This window comes from Paramormyrops kingsleyae, chromosome 11 (genome assembly GCF_048594095.1).
Source record: "Paramormyrops kingsleyae isolate MSU_618 chromosome 11, PKINGS_0.4, whole genome shotgun sequence".
Classification (NCBI taxonomy): Eukaryota; Metazoa; Chordata; class Actinopteri; order Osteoglossiformes; family Mormyridae; genus Paramormyrops; species Paramormyrops kingsleyae.
In genome coordinates, this window is record NC_132807.1 from 6213063 (window position 1) to 6232057 (window position 18995).

Below are 18995 nucleotides of genomic sequence, written 5' to 3' on the forward strand. Positions count from 1 at the left end.
GCCATACAAGAGACTAAGCGTAAATGGTCAATCTCCCATTATCTCTGCCTTTTGATGTTACGGGCGATTGATGCAATATTGCCATTATCGTGTAACTTGTGAAAACAACCACACCCGCGTGAAAGCCTCCTTTGAGTTCTTAGGTATTTCTCTAAAGAAGCATTGATTTTTTTTTCATCTCAGCAAATCAGATTAGCCAGGTGCCTGCTGTTAGACTCTGCCCATTGGAGTGGCTTACCGTCGGCCCATCGGTTGACCTTTTGCCTGTGTGGCCTTACAGCACACAGCACACGCCCCCTGCTGGCAGATTTGGGTTGTTACGCATGCATTCCATCCTTATTCTCCCAGCAGTAGCTACAGGTGGGAGGGGGCATCCAATACATATAATGAAAACAATTTCCCACAGCGGGGGTGGAGTTAATTATAGGACTCATGCGCAGAATTAGACTCCACTGTAACAGTAGGGGGCTGCGTAAACACAAAGGGTTTTAAAAATTCACTGGCTGGCAGTTGGTGGGAAACCCTACAGTGAATGAAATAAGATGTTCTGGTGAAAAGTAAATATCTGTACCTATTTTAAATAATTCATGCCTTGATGATTTTAGTCTATTGGCTTTATTTTTTCATGTGTGCAAAATAATAAGCTGGGAAGAGAGATTTGGGCGATTTTAAAAAAAATATTGTAATACTGAATACTGAGGTGTAGGTGCGTGTCACCTTAACAACTCATAATTAAAACATGGCATGAGTACTTGAGGCTGATTAGTATTGTGTGTGTTACTTCATGGATTGTCTTCTGAAGACTGAAAAATCCCTTTCTTGGGCTTATCAGGGATCTGAGCACCATGGAATGGAAGCAGGGACGGCGTTTTTTTCAGCAGATAAACATAATGCAGTTCATATCTCACTACTCTGCGTCTCCTCTAAGATCTTGCCAGGATTTCCTGGAGATCCATCGCCTGTGATAAATGTTCAAATTCCTACCGTTACAATTTTAGGGGGAGAGGAACGTGGCTGAGGGCATCTTAAAGGCCAGGAGCCTGTCTGAAATGACACGTTTCACCTGAGGACCCGTATTCCCCGTTTCCACGTGTTGCCAGTTGGTCTTAAAGTCGTCGGTAATCGCGTGCAGCAGGTTTACGCTTGACTGAGGGTTTCCCATTTCGGCGGTGTGTGACTCTGCTTTTAATTCTTCAGACCCGAATTTAATCCATGCCTCCTGGTCCCTTATTGGCTCCAGTATCTCCCCCAGTTTGCGATTAGGAATGCTCTTTGGGGGGAGAGGTGGGGAGGGGGGTAATGTGACATCGGTGGTGGCCGCCCCTGCCCACGTTCCCCAGCTCAACAATAATAATAAAAATAAAAAGAGTACCAAACTGTATCTTTGCTTGTCACTGAGGCTGTACCTTCAAAGATCTGCCAATTGTACCTTAGCAGGAGGTAATTGTACCTTTTAAGGTATGAAGATGGACTCTGAGGAACATCCCCAAGGTACAAACAACATTAATGTAACCCTAATGGTACAAAAATGTTCCTCATAATTCATCTCTTTATCTTATAAGGTACATTTACCTACAGCTAGGGTACAGTTGGCAGACCCTTGAAGGTACAGCCCCAGTGACAAGCAAAGGTACAAATTGGTATCTTTTTTTCTGACAGTGTACAGCCCTCACCTGCACCGGGATGGTGAGATTCACCGTGAAAGTAGGAGCTGTGAAGATGGGGCGAAACGCCATGGGAGCCGAATCCTCGACTGCTGGGTTACCGGGCCGAGGAAGCGACGGAGAGCAGTTTCCTCCCCAGCAGGTTCCAAATGAGCCTTGGACGCCTTCTCACTAGTGGTTTACGTGTCTGTGGGCCAGATCTCATGCGGAGGCCTAGTAGAGGAATAACTGGGGAGGCGGAGGCGTTTGTGTGGGGTGGATCAGAGAGCCATCCATCCACCGCGCGGCGAGACTAGCCTCTCGTAGGATTGGGATGAGGTCTCCACGAATGCTGCCGGACGGTCACATGCACCGTGGAGGGTAATGTCGCCACCCGATTTAGAATTTTAATATTATGCCTCAGAAGATTCCTGCTCCAGGGGACGTCATCATTTAAATGGAGGATGAGTCTCCCCTAGGAACGGCCTGTCAGAAGTGATCGCCTCGCACCGCCGCCACAGTAATTAGCTTCCTGAGGAATGTGCACATTTATTGATGGGGAATCAGGGCCCTTGTGATGAGGCATATCAACCCAGCTTATCATATGATCCTGTGCGTGCAGAACCGTCCTCAGCCTGATACATGCCTGAATGAGGCTGTACTTTCTGCCGTTTGTGTAAAATAATGACGGGGCCATGCAGTGCTAGTAGTGCAATTTATTTTGGATGGGATCATATGGCATATTGAGTGTGTTTATGCATTGAACATATACAGTAGATCAGTCTCAAACACAGTGTGTGTGAAGAACACCTGTGTTTAATGGTTCTGCTTTTCCATGCAATATTTGTGGAATTCACCCCCCACCACACACACACACACACACACACACGCACACACACTCACGTTTGTTTACGCATCTATGTGATGACTGTCCATTCATTTCTATGGGCAAAACCCTAATCGCAACTATGATAACCTTAACCCACCAACCCAGCCCTAACTTTAACCATAAGCAACCCAACAAAATACAAGACTTTTGGCATTTAATTTTTTGATTTATTCACAGACTTTTATAAAATTGAGATTATCCTTATGGGAACCGAAAAAATGTCCCCATGAGATAAAAAGTCACAGGATTTTTTTTTTAATCACATTCTGGGGAGATCTGTAATAATTACAAACACACCCACAAAATGACATGATTGGTCTGATTTTCAAAGTACAAATTTGCTGCTGTACACTGACACATTTACCCAAATTACAAATTCTCCTCACTCTGTTTTATAGACCGAAAATATTGTCTTTGTCATCTAGGTTAAGACCTTCTTCTGAAGAGTACTAGAGCAGGTTCTCCTGTGGGATTTGTTGCTGGTTGCAGGCGTAGGATCATTGCCTTTAACCGCGCCACCTGCTGTTCAAAGCAGCATTACACAAAGCAGGATTTCATATTTCATCAACCCCGTTTTTTACATGTGCCTCGATGTTTTAACATTCTTCAATTCACAGTACATGTTCATGATAAAAAATATCACCCATTGAAAAAAAGCACTTGAAATACCAGAATCCAGCCACCTATGAATGGGTCAGAGCTCAGGTCTCAGTCCCCACAGGTACAGCGGCGTAAAACAGCTTCAGCTCTGAGGACTGGGGTAACTCGGGCACCTGTCTACTGACAAATGATGAAAACCGGGAGAAAACCGCAGGAAGAATAAGGAAAACAGCCTCTGTTTCCGTTTCAGGCAAAGCATCAATCCATTCATCAGCCATACGGCAGGCCCAACTATGAATAATTGAAGTATGTAAATTAAGCTTGATCCGAAGCGTTGAGTTTCTTGAATTATTTGTAATTAACGTGAAGTGAATCTGTTAGACGGATCAAGGCAGGATGGCAGCGCTTCCGCGGCGCGGTATTTCCACCCGAGGGGCGCTCGTCCCGGCGCCGATTATTTGACCTGCCGCGACAAAACTCTCCATCCCAAGACGGCCGGGATTGTTTTAATCATCGGTCTTCAAAGCAGCTAATTTATTCCGAGCGTGCCGCCGTCCCGGTGCCGCCCAGCCGTGTCAGCGCTGCAGGGACCCGGTTACCGGAACGAAACCGTCATCATCAGCCGCGAACGCACAGCCGGGAGCGCGCCTGCCCCCTTGGCGTTTGCGATCGACGCTGAAGCTGGGAACCCCTGACGATTTATCTGGGCTCGGATGAAATAATCTGATGATTTACTTTATTACATTCGTTATAATATTAGTTATAGCCAGGGACGTACATAACATTCACCTTTAACAGCGATACGTGCGGCAATCAGTAGCTGCTACAGCGGAAATACGCATGTATTTCCGTCCTACAGCCGCCCTCTCCGATTCGAGACCGTCTTAGTTCATATCGTTATTTATCTCCTGCCAACTTACGCATCCTGCGTGCCGCTCATGCTCATTCAAGAAATCTGTATTATTCTGTATTATTTCATTATAAGCCTAAAACTAGCTGTATCAAAGCGTTGGGGTAGTTTGCAAAACCTACAGACTATTTACAAGGTAATAAAACTGTTACATACATGTAAATGCCTCGAATTTAAAATCTCAAAATTGGCAACACTGGATATGAGAATAAATAAATGAATAAATAGAAGAAATTGCCATGCATTTTAACCTTTGTTCCGCAAATGAAGTACGAATTAGCATGTTAAGGTTGGTACAGTGGTTAGCGCTGTTGCCTCACCCCTCTGGGATCTGTGTTCGAGTCTCCGCTTGGGTCACATGTGTGTGGAGTTTGCATGTTCTCCCCATGTCGTTGTGGGGAGACATCAGTCACTAGGTTTGAGAAATCATGTAAAGTCATACTTGCAGCTGGTGAGATTTGCAGGGTCTAACTGGTTTTATTACTCGTTTAACTCACCTGCCATTGGTTACCTCCATGTTTGTGATGTCTTGCAGGGAAGGCAACCCACCTACACATGGGCGAGGTGGTGGACGGGGTGGACATGAGGGCGGAGGTGGGCCTTCTCAGCAGGAACATCCAGATCCGGGGCGAGATGGAGCCCCAGTGCTACGGCAGCGAGGCCTGCAAGTTCTTCAGCTTCGACACCTTCGGCGGACACCTTAAGGTAGGTCAGGCAGCCGGGCTGAGGGGCTCTGGGTCAGGACCTGCCCGCCGCATCTGGCTTTCAGGAGGGGGGGACCGACAGCGATGTGTAGGTGTTAAACGTGTGATCCAGTAGGCCGTTGGGGGGGGGGGTCTTGGGTGGATTTGCAATCCTGTCGCAATGCGCTGTGATTCAAAACATACCTCATTACTACCTGATTTTAAACATGTGGTGAGTGGATGCCGGCGAAAGAATCAGTATAGGAGATAAATAACGATATGAACTAAGACGGTCTCGAATCGGAGAGGGCGGCTGTAGGACGGTAAAATGCCGGTGGTGACGTCTCCGAAAGGCTGTAGGGCCCAGTGGCCCCAGGACGGGCTGGGTGTCTGTACCAACCCCATGACGGGATCCCTGTGCGTGTGTTTGTTTGTCCTCGTTTCATTAGCTTGCGCTGAAACAGGGAGATTTATTAGGTCTGGATCAGTTAAAGACCTCACAGGCAAATTGGAAAACAGGACTATCTGTCAGCAGCCAAGTATCTGTTGTAAAAGACTCTTCAGATTCTCTGGGGGCAGGTTCTGATCCAGTTGTTCCCAGGGTCCCATAAATTATTAATGCTTGTCTTCAGCAACAAGAGGCGTGGGACTCTTGGAGTTCCACCAGGGGGCAGTGTGGTGACGCACTCCCGCCGTGTGTGTGCAGGTGGAGCGCGGATTCCGGGCAGTGCACGTGGAGGGGGTGGAGCTCCAGCACATGGGCCAGCAGTCCATGGGGCACTACCCCGTGCACTTCCACATGAACGGTGACGTGGACCAGCGTGGAGGCTACGACCCACCCACCTATGTGCGTGACCTGTCCATTCACCACACCTTCTCCCGCTGCGTCACCGTGCACGGCACCAACGGGCTGCTGGTGAGTGTGCCATGCCGTGTCACGTGAAGCACTTTGCACGACTGGTGGCAGCCACTTCCCGACGTCTCACAAGGGCTAAAGTATCAGTTTGTCTGGGTCAATCAAAAGCTCAATCAGGCAAACTATAAACAGTGCGTATGCACACTGCCTCGAACCCGGGGCCGGCGTCTGTCATCCCAGTGCTGCTTATTATCTCCACTCACTTTTTATGGGCCAGATATCATGGCATGGGAGGGAAACTGACGCTGAGTGCATCAAGTCGAATTCCATAGACAGGATTCAAACTTTGCTGCTTCTGATAAGATCATCCATCTAGGAGGCAAGCAGCAGCGAAAGCCAATGAGAATCATGCGAGATGGAAGAAGCACTTCTGTGTTTGCTGGTTGGGGTGTCTATCGCGGCCCACCTCAGATCGGCCACCAGCGTAGCACAGGCTGCTGCGAAGCCAACCGCGGTGATCTGACTAAACGGATTAATTCCCCCCATGTGGCTGATTTTCTTCGCTAGAATGAGTGTGCAAACCCCCCCATCGTACCCCCCCCTGCCCCCCGCGGCCATCTGTACCCCTCCCCCGCTGACTCGCAGCCGCACTGGCTCTGTGTCGCCTGCAGGTGAAGGACGTGGTAGGCTATGACGCCCTGGGTCATTGCTTCTTCACCGAGGACGGTCCCGAGGAGAGGAACACCTTCGACCACTGCCTGGGGTTGATGGTGAAGGCGGGAACCCTGCTGCCCTCTGACCGTGACAGCCGCATGTGCCGGGACATCACCAATGGCGCTTACCCGGGCTACGTGGCCAACCCGCGCCAGGACTGCAGGCAAGCCCTGATAGCTGTTCAGCATTTCACTGGTGCTAATCTCATAAGGACGCTGCAAACTGAGATTTCTCAATTTCTGAGATCAATTTGTTTTTTCTTCTCAAAATAAGAGCTTTAAGTTGGATTTTATTTTTGAGCTGTATCATGTGGGTGGCACTGTAGCCTCCAGGGTTGTGGGTTCGATTCCTGTCCCCAGCTTTGTGTGTGACTGGTTTGCATGCTCTCACAATATTTATTTGGGATTTCTTTAAGTACTCTGGTTTCCAAAGTCAAGTCAAAGTCAAGCTGTCTTTTACTGTCAGCTTGTCTTATATGATGGGTGGAATCGTACCCTGAGTTGAAATATTGCTCTCGTTGGTTTTAGTGCAATGAAAAGTAAGTAATAAATAGCATATAAATACTAAAACATATAAACATACAGACATGACATTTTAAGACATGACATTAAGACAGAGAATCTGATTGGTGGAGAAAATTGTGCAAATTGGTACTGCAGTTTGACATTGAAGCAGCTTCTTAACTGGGTATCCAGAGAGCAACTAAGGTCCTCTGCTTTGTGCTGAATATTTCCCGGGATAGATTGTAGACTGTTCTGACAGTGGATTTTCAGTTATGGTGGGTGGATGGATGGATGGATGGAGGGATGGACGGATGTGTAGCATGCCCTACAGAAGGCTTAGCTGCTCTGTGCTTCTCTGCCAGCTTTAGGTATGAGGCTGTTCCCGTCCTCAGCCTGTCCATCAGGGGCACAGTAGGAGAATCGGAGAATCTGAGGTCATCTTGCAGAGATGTGGGGGAATCACTTCTGTGGCTCTCTTTTGCTGCACAAATCATTTACCGGCAGATGTGAGCTATTATTTTTGAATGCTGAGTGCAGGTTTCCCACAAAAATGTTTATTTCTCTCCCAAGGCTTAATTTTAAGCAGGACTGTTTTTGTTTGTGATATTCAAGCACTTCTTGTGAAGGCAGATCCTCTGTTGGCGTCTCCTGTCACCATGAAATGTTCACAATAAAAAATAAAATCATCAAGCTGCGATTTATGCTGTTCAGTTTGGCTGAACTTCAGTCAGCCCTAAACTCCGAATGAATCTGCTGGAATTTAGTTGAATTCAAGGAGGAGAGCGAGCAGCAGTCTGTACAAAGGATGACATTTCTGCTTAAAAAAAGCAGGTAGTTTTGGAATAGCCGGCCCAGTCCACAAAGATCCTCAAGGAAAATAGCCACAGAGGGAACAGGGGAATTAAAAACAATCATTTTCAGAGAAAAGATTCTTCTCGTCGTTTTCCTACAGCTGTTTTGAGTCATATTTTAGGCTTTGTGGTTTCTTTGTGATACGCGTTTCAGGCTCTCCAGCCAAACCTGCCAAGCATCAAATAGCTTCATGGCTTTGTGCTTACTCTATAATATCATCAGAATTAAGTTCTTGTGCTCTTGGAAATAATAGATTTCCAGGGGTCGGCGTCAAGGTAAACAGAATCAGATTTCCTTGTTTTTTTTTTTTTGTGCCCTGGCAGCTGGCGGGGGCGGGGGGGGCGCGTGTAAAGGCTGTGGTCGCCGTCACAAACTTGACCTGATAATTACTAGGCTGGCCCAATAGTCCCCCTTCATTACCACAAAGCGGCTTATCCTGCCACACATAGGCAGGTCTGAAATGAGTTTGCCCAGCCAGGCGTCTAACTTCAGCAAACACTTGCGCGAGCCAGTGGGACGGAGTGCAACAAAGTGTGTCAGGCCAAGGCCGCCACTAGAGGGCAGTGTAGAGAACTGAAAAGTGTCAAACGTGTGACATGTACAAAGAGCCCTTCTGTCAATTGCTAGATATTAAGTCGGACCATCAAAAAGATCATGCAAACATAAAAGATATGCACAGCTTACATAGGTGTGTGTTTCATTTAATGTTCTGTAAGACATTTGTGCTTCTTCTCTGTATGGAAACTAGTGTGTATGATCCAGGACGAGCCATTCAGTAGCAGTGTTTGTCATTGCAGTGCCACGTCCACCTTCTGGATAGCTAACCCCAACAACAACCTAATCAACTGTGCGGCAGCGGGCTCTGAGGTGAGCAGAGATGTCATGCGGGGACCCCTTTGTCTCCCCCTCCGGTTGACCACGCCCCCCATTGCCTTCCATCTTGGGTTGTCTCTACAGGAGACCGGCTTCTGGTTCATCTTCCACCATGTTGCCACCGGGCCCTCTGAGGGCATGTACTCCCCAGGCCGCACAGAGCACACCCCCATGGGACTCTTTCAGAACAACCGCGCACACTCCAATTTCAGGGTGAGGGCGGAGCTGGTGGGGCGGGACTAGGTGGGCGGGACTAGGAGGGCGGGACTAGGAGGGTGGGACTAGGTGGGCGGGACTAGGAGGGCGGGACTAGGTGGGCGGGACTAGGTGGGCGGACCCAATATAGGAAGGCTGATTGGTGTGGTGTGTTCGTCACTTTGAGATGACGTACTCACACTGTACTGTGCATTATAAAATATGTCTTTACCGGTGGAGTTACTGAGGACAGCAGCCACTGAGATTTTATGAATAAAACTGTGCTGTTACCTTTAAGCCTGACAAGCAAAACGCTTTGCTATAAATGGATTTGACACATTAATCTGAGCTACAATCCTGATAGAAATTGATTTGACTTCAGTTTTGTGAATGTGTTTCATTTGACGTTGGACATAAATGGATTGTAATTAAAGTTAATGTGATGCTTCAGGCCGGACTGATGCTGGACAACGGAGTGAAAACGACAGAAGCCAACGCTAAAGACAAGAGACCCTTCCTCTCGCTGGTAGGGGCCAGGTGAGCATTCCTTTACGGCCCCCGTCACTATGACGACCTCATTGCCTTGGGAGCCCAGGTGGGTTCCTGGTGGGCGGGGTCTATCTACAGCTGTCCCTACCAGAGATGTATAAAGTACTAGAGACCCAGACTTGAGTAAAAGTACAAGTGCTCTATCAAAAAAGTGACTTGAGTAGAAGTCGAAGTGCTCTTTAAGCACCATACTTAAGTGGAAGTACTAAAGTATTCAACATTTTTTGTACTTAAGTATTGCAAGTAGTTTATTTTAAAATTTACTACTCAAATACTGAAAGTAAAAGTACAAGTATTGTGTTATGCAGTTATTAAAGAAAGCAGTCAAAAGACATCATATATATATACAGTATCAAAAACACCATTCAGCGTGACAGCCTTTATGATAGCCAGCTAGTTAAGTGAACATCGCAGCATGTTATGAACCGCGCGTACCTAATGTTAGTTAACTTATCTAGCGCTTAGGGATAGCTCAAACTGCTGTGTTTTGTGTGTTATATTATTTTTAACTTACCTTGATATGTTTCTTCAAATTCGACGGTGAATTTCTGAAGGCCATTATTTCGCAATCTTTCGGGAGGCAGAGTAAGCACTTCATTCTATATGAATTGTCTTTCACTCCGACAAATGCTAACATGGACTCTAAATAGGGCCACGGCTGGTCTTCTTTCTCATCGCCACGATCAGTTGAAAGTGAAGGAGTTTGAAGGTGGAATTTCTGGGTTTTCCATGTCGAAAACAAACTAAAGTGCTCTCAATGCAGGCAGGCAGCGCTGTCTTCTTTGATCGTCTGATTCGCTCAATGATGAGCCAGCTTATTCAAACCTGTGACAGAGCCATCTACTGTTCTGGCAGTGATAATGTGGGTTTGGAATGATTCGTAACATTTTTATAATTGTAACGAGTAACGATGCAGCACATAAAAAATCTATCGGAGTAAAAGTATTAAACTCATCGAAAATATGTACTGGAGTAAAAGTGGAAGTAGGAGAAAAAAACAATACTCCAGTAGAGTACAGATACGGCCTTTTAGTACTTAAGTACAGTAGTGAAGTAGTTCTACTTCGTTACTATACATCTCTGGTCCCTACCACCTGACTACTTAAGTACTCAGTTAAACTGATTACCCTCCTGCCTGAGCCAGTGTACCCGCTCCCTGTACTGAGGTTGGAAACAGCTGGAAAACTGGCGTATGCTGCAGCCTAGAAGGAGCAGCCTGTGAAGCTGGGCCAGAGCTCAGAAAGTCCAGTGGGTGGGGAGTGCTGCTGGGCCTCAGCTCAGAAAGTCCAGTGGGTGGAGGTGCTGCTGGGCCAAGGCTCAGAAAGTCCAGTGGGTGGAGGTGCTGCTGGGCCAGGGCTCAGAAAGTCCAGTGGGTGGGAGTTCTGCTGAACCTCAGCTCCTGGTTGCTGAAATTAAATTGCTAATTAGACTGACAGTGCCTGTATGTGCCTGGCGTGTGTGTGACCTGTGCTGAAGTGCTGCAGCCTTCAGTCCAGCGTCTCTGTGTTTGCAGGTACGGGCCGCACCAGGACTCGGATCCCTTTAAGCCCCGTGTTCCTGCCCTGATCCACCACTTCATTGCCTACAAGAACCAGGACCATGGGGCCTGGCTGCGTGGAGGAGACGTCTGGTTAGATGACTGCCAGTGAGTGCCGTGCCCCTCCCAGCCACTATGGTGTGATCGAAAGCCCTGTCAGGTCAAGGAGGGAAAAAAAGACGTTTCTCTCACTTTCAGAGCCCCGAGCATCTAACGATGCTGTTTGAAGTGCTTCTGACTGAATGAATCTGTACCCCCTTAACAAAAGTCTTTATCTCCTTAGATTTGCTGATAATGGAATTGGCCTGACGCTTGCAAGGTAAGACAGCCAATCACTGTTGCCGTCTGGGGAGCCAGACTGACGAGGGGCTGGTCAGGAGACGGCTTCCCCCAAACCTCTCTTAATTGAAAAATTCCTTATATGGGGTATCTGTCAGAAAGAGCCAGGCAACATGGGCACTTTGGAAAAGCGGGAGCACGCTTCAGTCTGAGGGGAGTGCATTCTGTGTGCAGTGGGGGGACCTTCCCCGACGACGACGGCTCACGGCAGGAGGTGAGGAACTCCCTGTTTGTGGGGGAGAGCGAGAACAGGGGGACGTCTGAGCCGGACAGCCAGAACTGGGGGCCCGGAGGCCCGGATCTGACTGGCAGAGCCCTCCCCAGAGGAGTGTGAGTGACCGGCGGACATGTATGTTAGGATCCTCTCCACACAGCACACACGGCTATCACCTGCCACCAGAGGGCGACGTGGTTTGCAAAACAGGGTATTTCAGCTTACTGGGAGGGAAGTAGCTTCACCAGTCAAATGACCCCCGACGCCTGTTTCAGTGTATTCTGTTTTCCTTGTGATGATGCCAAAGCTGAGTTTTGTCTTCTTCTTCCTCTTGTGTTTAATCCCCTTTCTTACCTCCCATTCCCGTGTCCCATGGTTCAGTGCACTAGCAGTTGTGTCATGTCATCAGGTAGTAGACGTTTAGCTTATACTACAGGCCAATCAGAGTGCCTTCATGGTACTGATGGGTATTTTGCTGGTGTTAATCCCTCATATGTTACCTCAACTAAAAGGGCGACACATTAGCACAGTCCAAACATTCCAAGCCGCACAGCGCCCCCTACATGTGGGATTGTGAGACCAGTGCAGCTGCAGCTAAAGGAATGATGCCGCGTCTCTTCTTGCCCGGCAGGGATTTCCCCATCCGCGGCATGCAGATCTACGACGGGCCCATCAACGTGCAGAACTGCACCTTTCGCAAGTACGTGGCCCTGGAGGGCCGCCACACCAGCGCGCTGGGCTTCCGCCTCAACAACTCCTGGCAGAGCTGCCCCAACAACAACGTCAGCGACATCACCTTCGACAACGTCCCGGTAAGCCGGCCGACTGGCTGCTGCGTTGGCCGGGATGCCAACATAAAGGAGGGAATCCCTGATAAAGCTCCGCGTGCCACCTTCCTGTCCAATCAGATCACGTCGCGGGTTTTCTTTGGGGAACCCGGCCCCTGGTTCAACAAGATGCAGCTGGATGGCGACAAGACCACCATCTTCCACGACATAGACGGCTCGGTCAGCGAGTACCCGGGCGCTTTCCTGGTGAAGGAGGACAACTGGCTCTTGCGCCACCCAGACTGCATCGACGTGCCCGACTGGCGGGCAGCGATATGCAGTGGGCATTATGCTCAGGTCAGGAATACCCTCAGCATGCTCCTGGATGGTCGATGAAGACTCAGGGGGGAGACCCCCCTGTGGACCTCTTACGGGTCTTCTTACTACGTCCTCCTTGTATACCCTACACCCCCCCAGGTATATATCCAGACACGAGACCCGGCAAACCTGAGCATGAGGATGTTCAAGGACGAGTACCCAGATCATCCTCTGGTCCTGGAGGGGGCCCTTGGGAAGAAGAACCATTACCAGCAGTACCAGCCCGTGGTGATGCTGGGGAAGGGCTACACGGTGCACTGGAGTGGGGCCGCCCCCGCCGAGGTCACCGTGTGGCTCATTAACTTCGGCAGGTCAGTCGGCGGCCTAGTCTGAGTACCAGCTCGCAGAAGTGAGTGGGTCTCTTCCTGCTTCCTTCTGGGAGAATATTTATAGCGTAGCTCAGATGTCTGGCGACACGCCGCCTCGCCGTGTTTAGCTTTCCCTTTCCGCTGATCGGCGGCGGTGTTTGCCGGATTCACCGGCAGCGGCCTCCTCCCCACACGTGACCCTGCCTGCTTCTGATCCCCGCGGGCTGCTGAGCTCCTCGCTCAGTGTGCCGAAGGGAGCGAGTCGTTTATTTCGACATTCTTTAGGTTCATTCTTTATGGCATTGTACAGAGATGTTATACGCGCATTCCAGACGTGTTATTTACGGTTTACGGCTGCAGACTTGGCTTTGTTTTTGGAGTCCTCAGTGACCCCAATGCTGTTTTTTTCCCCACTTGTAGTTTGGCTCCACCTGCAGGTCACTTGGGTGAATTGCTTTACACTGACATTCTGTGCAGAGATACTGTAACATAATAATTGCAATGACCTTTGATTTACTGGACCGGGGTTAATATGTCTTATTTATTTTTTTTTTACATAGGGACGACTGGATCAATGTGGGTTTCTGCTATCCCAGAGGGACCACGTTCACCATCATCTCTGATATTCACAATCGCCTGACCAAACAGACCAGGAAGACTGGCGTCTTCCTCAGGACCCTGCAGAGGAACAAAGTGGAACACTCTCACCAGAACCGCGGCTACTATTACTGGGAGGAAGACACTGGGTAGGCCTGCGCCCCACTTCTGACAGAAATTGGGAAATTAAAAGTAATGTCTATTATGGTAATTCATAATTAGAGGTAATTGCCTGCCCCCCCCCCCCCCCCATGCCGTCAGGGGAGGCCCTACCCTGAAACTGCAGCATAAGAATGTCACCATGGTCCTTAGAACATATGACAATAAAACTTGAAACTAATTCATTTCAGGGAAGGAAAATGTAAATTCCATCCATCCACCTTCCAACCAACATTACAAAATAGCACTGTGACTTAATTCCTTCAGGGTGGGGGGGGTGGGGGTAGGTCGGTCATAAACATATTATGCTTTGGGCCTCAAGTGTCCCCACAATGTGATAAAAACTCAACATCAATCAAAAAATTCAACATGCCAAATGCCTTGTATTCTTTCTGGTTATTTATTGTTAGGGCTGGTAGGGATTCGGGTCTTAGTTGGGATTAGGGTTTTGCCCATAGAAATGAATAGATGGTCCCCATAAAGGCGTGAATACAGACGTGTGTTACACCCCTTCAGAGTGTAAGTCACTGCCTGCACTGGAGTGCCATCAAATCCAGCACCCAACCCCCCCAGCACCCCCCCTCCCCCAGACCCTGATCAGAATAACCAGTTAGATAATGGATGGATGGACGGCGGGAGATGAAATGCGTTTATTTACATATTTATTGCCGCAATGTATCCTCCCACTGCGTCCCTTTAATAATCAGTACGGCCGCCCCCATACTCTTCCTTCCCCAGACTCCTCTTCCTGAAAGTCAAAGCCCACAACGACAAGGAGGACTTTGCCTTCTGCTCTCTGAAGGGCTGTGAGCGTGTAAAAATCAAGGCCGTCATACCCAAGGGCAGCGGCCCCAGCGATTGCGTGACCCAGGCCTACCCCAAGTACGCCGAGATGCCCGTCGTGGACGTGCCCCTCCCCCAGAAGCTGCCCGGCGTGCCGCAGGTAGGGCACCTTCCGGATACGCTTTTATTAATGGCACATCCACGTCTCTGATTTGCCGCATGATGGATTTCATCGCCGCCACCTTTGGCTTCTCTCTGGGGCTTTTAAGAGTCATCTTCGTCTTCAATTGAGGGTCAGTTCGACGTCATAAATTTCCTGCAAATAGCTCCAGGCTTTATAAAAGCAACACCTGGCTCGTGTTTAAACTCAACACATGTTTCTTATAATTAATCCCTGTATTTATGTTAGTCCAGGTGGATTTATAGTTGGGTAACCTGGTTTATACAGAGTTGTCTGAATCTTTCTGCGTTTCCAGAACAAAGTGACAGAACACTTCCTGGAGGTCAAACTGGAGTCGTTCAACACTCGCTTCTTCCATATCAAGGAGGACTTTGCCTACGCGGAGGTGCGTGACACGCTGAGTGGCTTTAATCCGGGACGCTCCGGTGGGCCCGTGAACCCACTGAGACTGGCTCCGTAGGGTCACCATTTCGGGGTGAAGGCGATGTGACGTAGGCTGTGCCGTGTTCCTGCAGGTGAACGGGAAGAAGATGTACCAACCCGAGGAAGGCGTACAGCTGACGGTCATCGACAGTCAACGTGGCAACGTGCTGGACAAGAAAAGCTTCAGAAATTCCCTCCTACTGGGCATCCCTGCGCAGATCGAGAGCTACGTGTTGGGCCTCACAGACGAGTAAGGGTCACCTTTACACTTGCCAGACGCCTTACATCAGCCAGTTGATGTAGCGTTCTGATGAAGAAGCACACACTGAGCTCCAATCCTCCCTGGCAGACAGCATATCCGTGATGTATTAATAAGGCGATTTTACTGTTTGAACAAAAGTTCAGTCAAGTTAAATTGTACTGTAGAGTTATACTTGGAAATATTACTTGTGTTAGATGGGTGTGTGATAATTTATTTATTCATTTATTAATAATGTTTTGTTTTTTTTTTACAAACTTTATTTATCTGGATCTGTGACTATGGTGATGCAGTGGTTTGCACTGTTGCCCCACACCTCTGGGACCAGGGTTCGAGTTTCCGCCATGGTGGCTTCATGTGTGGAGTTTGCATGTTCTCCCTGTGTCATCGCGGGGTTTCCTCCGGGTACTCCGGTTCATCCCCCCCCCCCCCAACCCAGTCCAAAAACATGCTGAGGTTAATTGGACTTGCCAAATTGCCCGTAGGTGTGCGTGTGTGTGCGTGAGTCAGTGGTGTGTGTGTACCCTGCGATGGGTTGGCGCCCTGTGATGGGTTGTTCCCTGCCTTGCACCCGTAGCTTCCAGGATAGGCTCTGGACCCCCCACGACCCAGAATAACACAAGTGGTTACAGAAAATGGATGGATGGATTTGTGACTGGTTGGGCTCTCTCACCTTGCACCCCCCCAGTCCCTGTAGCAGCAAGTTCTATATAAGGTCCAACATGGACCCCGTTTCTGAAGATGGATACCTTAGTTAAACTGAAATCGTTTGTTTATCTCTGTGCGTTTTCTTAGATCCATAGTAATGATCACCTCCAAAGGCCGTCTCGTCACCAAAGGACCTTGGACCAAAATCCTTCAGCAGCTTGGAGCAGAGAAGAATGTCAAGTTGAAAGGTAACTTTCAGCATGTATGTTATGTCTGTGTGATGTACCGCCAACCTGCCTGTTGATATGCTTCCACGGGACATTTCCGACTTTGTTATTTATATTATATATGCTTTGTGCACGGTGAAACTGTGAGCACTGCTGCCTCTCACCTCTGAGACCCGGGTTCAAGTCTCCACCATGGCTCCAGCTGTGTGGACCTTGCATTTTCTCCCCGTCATGCTGAGGCTAATTGGAGTAACCAAACTGCCTCTAGGTGTATATGTGAGTGTGTGTGCCCTGCAATGGGTTGGCGCGCCATCCTGGGTTGTTCCCTCCCATTGCCCCCAGTATAGGCTCTGGACCCCCTGTGAGCCTGAAACAGATAAGCGGTTACAGAAAATGGATGGTGCATTTTTAAAATCAGTTATTAATAATAAAACATCAGCTGTCAGAGTATTGTAATGATTAAGAGAACCAGCAGGGGGCTCTCTAATTTATCCATCCATCCATCCATCTCCTGTAACCACTTAACCTGTTCAGGGACATTGGGGGGAAGGAGGTTCAGAGCCTGTCCCAGTGGTTATGAATGCAAGGCAGGGAACAACCACGACGTGGCACCAACCCACCGCAGGGCAGACTCACACACCATCCACGATATGGGCAATTCGGCGACTCCAATTAGCCTCAGCGTGTTTCTGGAAACCAGAGCATCTGGTGAAAACCCCATGACAACACGGGGAGAACATGCAAACTCCTCACCCATGAAGCCACAGCAGAGACTGGAACCCAGGTCCCAGTGCTAACCACCATGCTGCCTCTATCCAAACATCCCTTTTGTAGTAAAGTAAAATGTAGGGTACTCACACTTTTTTTTTTGGACCTGTAACAGGCTTCCAGTGTTCTTAAATTCCCTAATCCATGTCTTCTCTTGAGTGAAGAGGCTTAGATAACCTGGTGGAACCATGGTGTCTCTCAGCATAGGCCCAGGTGCCAGATCAACTGAATGAATGCTACATTTTTCACCCCATTTACAGAAGCAATGGGGAACCACTTCAACCATGTCACGTATGTAGCCCCGACCTAGACAGCAGCCGTCCTGCAGCAGTACACATCACTGCAGCCACGAGCCACATACATGATGGGGTTTATGGTTAGGGCATCACATGAGAAGTTATATGCCCTAACCATAAACCCCATCATGTATGTGGCTCCTGGCTGCAGGATGGCTGCTATTGCAGGCATCCAGGTTGGGCCTACATAGTGGTGCTGGTTGCTTTTGTAAAGTACTTTGGGTGAGAGCAGTCATCAATTAGATACAGGAGGCCAGATTTGATAGGGCCACAGTGGGCAAGTTTGCCTGGGCATCGGGGTGCCACCCCTACTCTTTCAAAAGATGCCCTGGGATCTTTTATGACCTCAGAGAGTCAGGACTTCGGTTTTACGTCTCATCCGAAGGACGGCACCATTTTTACAGCACAGTGTTCCCATCACCGCATTGGGATCCACAGAGACCACAGGAAGGGCTCCCCCTGCTGGCCACACCAACACCTCTTCCAGCAGCATCCCAGCTCTCCTAGTTCGTCTCCCATCTAAATACTGACCAGGCCCAAACCAGCTTAGCTTCAGGTGGATTACCGAGGCTGAACTGCAGGTGCTATGGCTGCTGACAGCAGGATAATTGCCATTTTTAAGTGTCTATTCTGCCCCAAGCCCGAGTAGCAGTTTACATTCTTTATTTTGTGTATAAATTCCACCATTTATACACACTGAAAGCCCCACTGTGCATCACTGTTTATTATGCAGCACTCCTGGCCATTTCTCTGGAATCAATATGCAGAGGTGTAACTGGCTTCCCGCTTCTCTTGTTTCAGATAAACTGGCGTTTGTCGGCTTTAAAGGCAACTACAAGCCCGACTGGGTAAAACTGGTGACGGATGAAGACAAGGCCAAAATCCATCAAGTTATGCCCATCCCCGTGGTGAAGAAGATGAAACTATGAAACTGCAGGGGGGGGGGTCAACAATGGTGGTGGTGGGAGCTGAGGAATGTAGAAAGAGGTGTTTCTCTACAATCTCATCCCCACTATCACCGTGGCCCAAGAAAACAGCGTGAAAACCTGCAGGGTGCACAAACAGGACTACTGAACGTGAGAACTTACCCAGCATGCATTAGTGTCGCCTAGCTTCCTTGGCGGTTGCTCGTGATATACAATGTGACAATGTGGACGTGAGTGATTCAACCGTAACGTTCATTGAATGTACCCGACTGAAGACGAGAACATTCCTTGTGTCGTCCTGCTCAGTAGTGTTAACCTTGGTCCCCTTCTTGGACCACAATTATTTTATGCTGCGTGGGATTTCTCCTGTAATAGTGTGACATTTTTCATAACTGTTTCATATCAGATTCTGTGGACCATTTGTATATGTTGTAAACTTGTAAACTGTAAAAATCTGAACATTTTAAACATAATTCTTGAGGCCATTTTGATCAAAAATGAACCAAACCGATCTGACAAATTTTATCATCTTTGAATCCCAGATTCACATTATTGTAACTTGGCCTACTAAAAGATTTCCCTGTATAATTTGCAGTTTGGCAAGAATCAGGAATCTCATTTCCCTTTGCCGAAATAGCTGGTCTTTTTTCGGAAATTATAGCGGTTAGTGTTTTGTATGTTACATATGTTTCTAAAAAAAAAAAAAAACAACAAATTCATAACAGAGATATATTTTATAATTATTTATTGTACAGACATAAATGAACAGATTTAAAGAGACATCTTTTGAGTTGTAAAGTATTTGCTGATTTTCTCTCCTGTTTCAACAAAGGATTTAAAAAACAAATCCCTTTAAGACTCATGTACATTTCATAGTATGTATTATCATAGTATGTATTTACCAGCAGTAAATGGTTG

At 48.2% G+C, this 18995-nt stretch overlaps 1 protein-coding gene across 4 annotated transcripts in view; it reads left to right on the forward strand.

Moving 5' to 3' along the window:
• Window positions 1-18792, forward strand: part of LOC111844923 (cell migration inducing hyaluronidase 1) — a 58168-nt gene extending 39376 nt beyond the window's left edge. For all 4 annotated transcript variants that reach the window (XM_023813840.2, XM_023813839.2, XM_023813842.2 and 1 more), the window contains exons 12-29: window positions 4578-4747; window positions 5432-5641; window positions 6253-6458; window positions 8448-8517; window positions 8608-8736; window positions 9170-9255; window positions 10781-10912; window positions 11088-11123; window positions 11318-11473; window positions 11989-12169; window positions 12266-12481; window positions 12602-12813; window positions 13371-13556; window positions 14305-14509; window positions 14826-14915; window positions 15046-15203; window positions 16008-16108; window positions 17953-18792. In XM_023813840.2, coding sequence (XP_023669608.2) covers window positions 4578-4747; window positions 5432-5641; window positions 6253-6458; window positions 8448-8517; window positions 8608-8736; window positions 9170-9255; window positions 10781-10912; window positions 11088-11123; window positions 11318-11473; window positions 11989-12169; window positions 12266-12481; window positions 12602-12813; window positions 13371-13556; window positions 14305-14509; window positions 14826-14915; window positions 15046-15203; window positions 16008-16108; window positions 17953-18080 — 2672 coding nt within the window. In that variant the 3' untranslated portion in view covers window positions 18081-18792. The remainder of the gene's footprint in view (window positions 1-4577; window positions 4748-5431; window positions 5642-6252; window positions 6459-8447; window positions 8518-8607; window positions 8737-9169; window positions 9256-10780; window positions 10913-11087; window positions 11124-11317; window positions 11474-11988; window positions 12170-12265; window positions 12482-12601; window positions 12814-13370; window positions 13557-14304; window positions 14510-14825; window positions 14916-15045; window positions 15204-16007; window positions 16109-17952) is intronic.
• The last annotated feature ends 203 nt before the right edge of the window (window positions 18793-18995 follow it).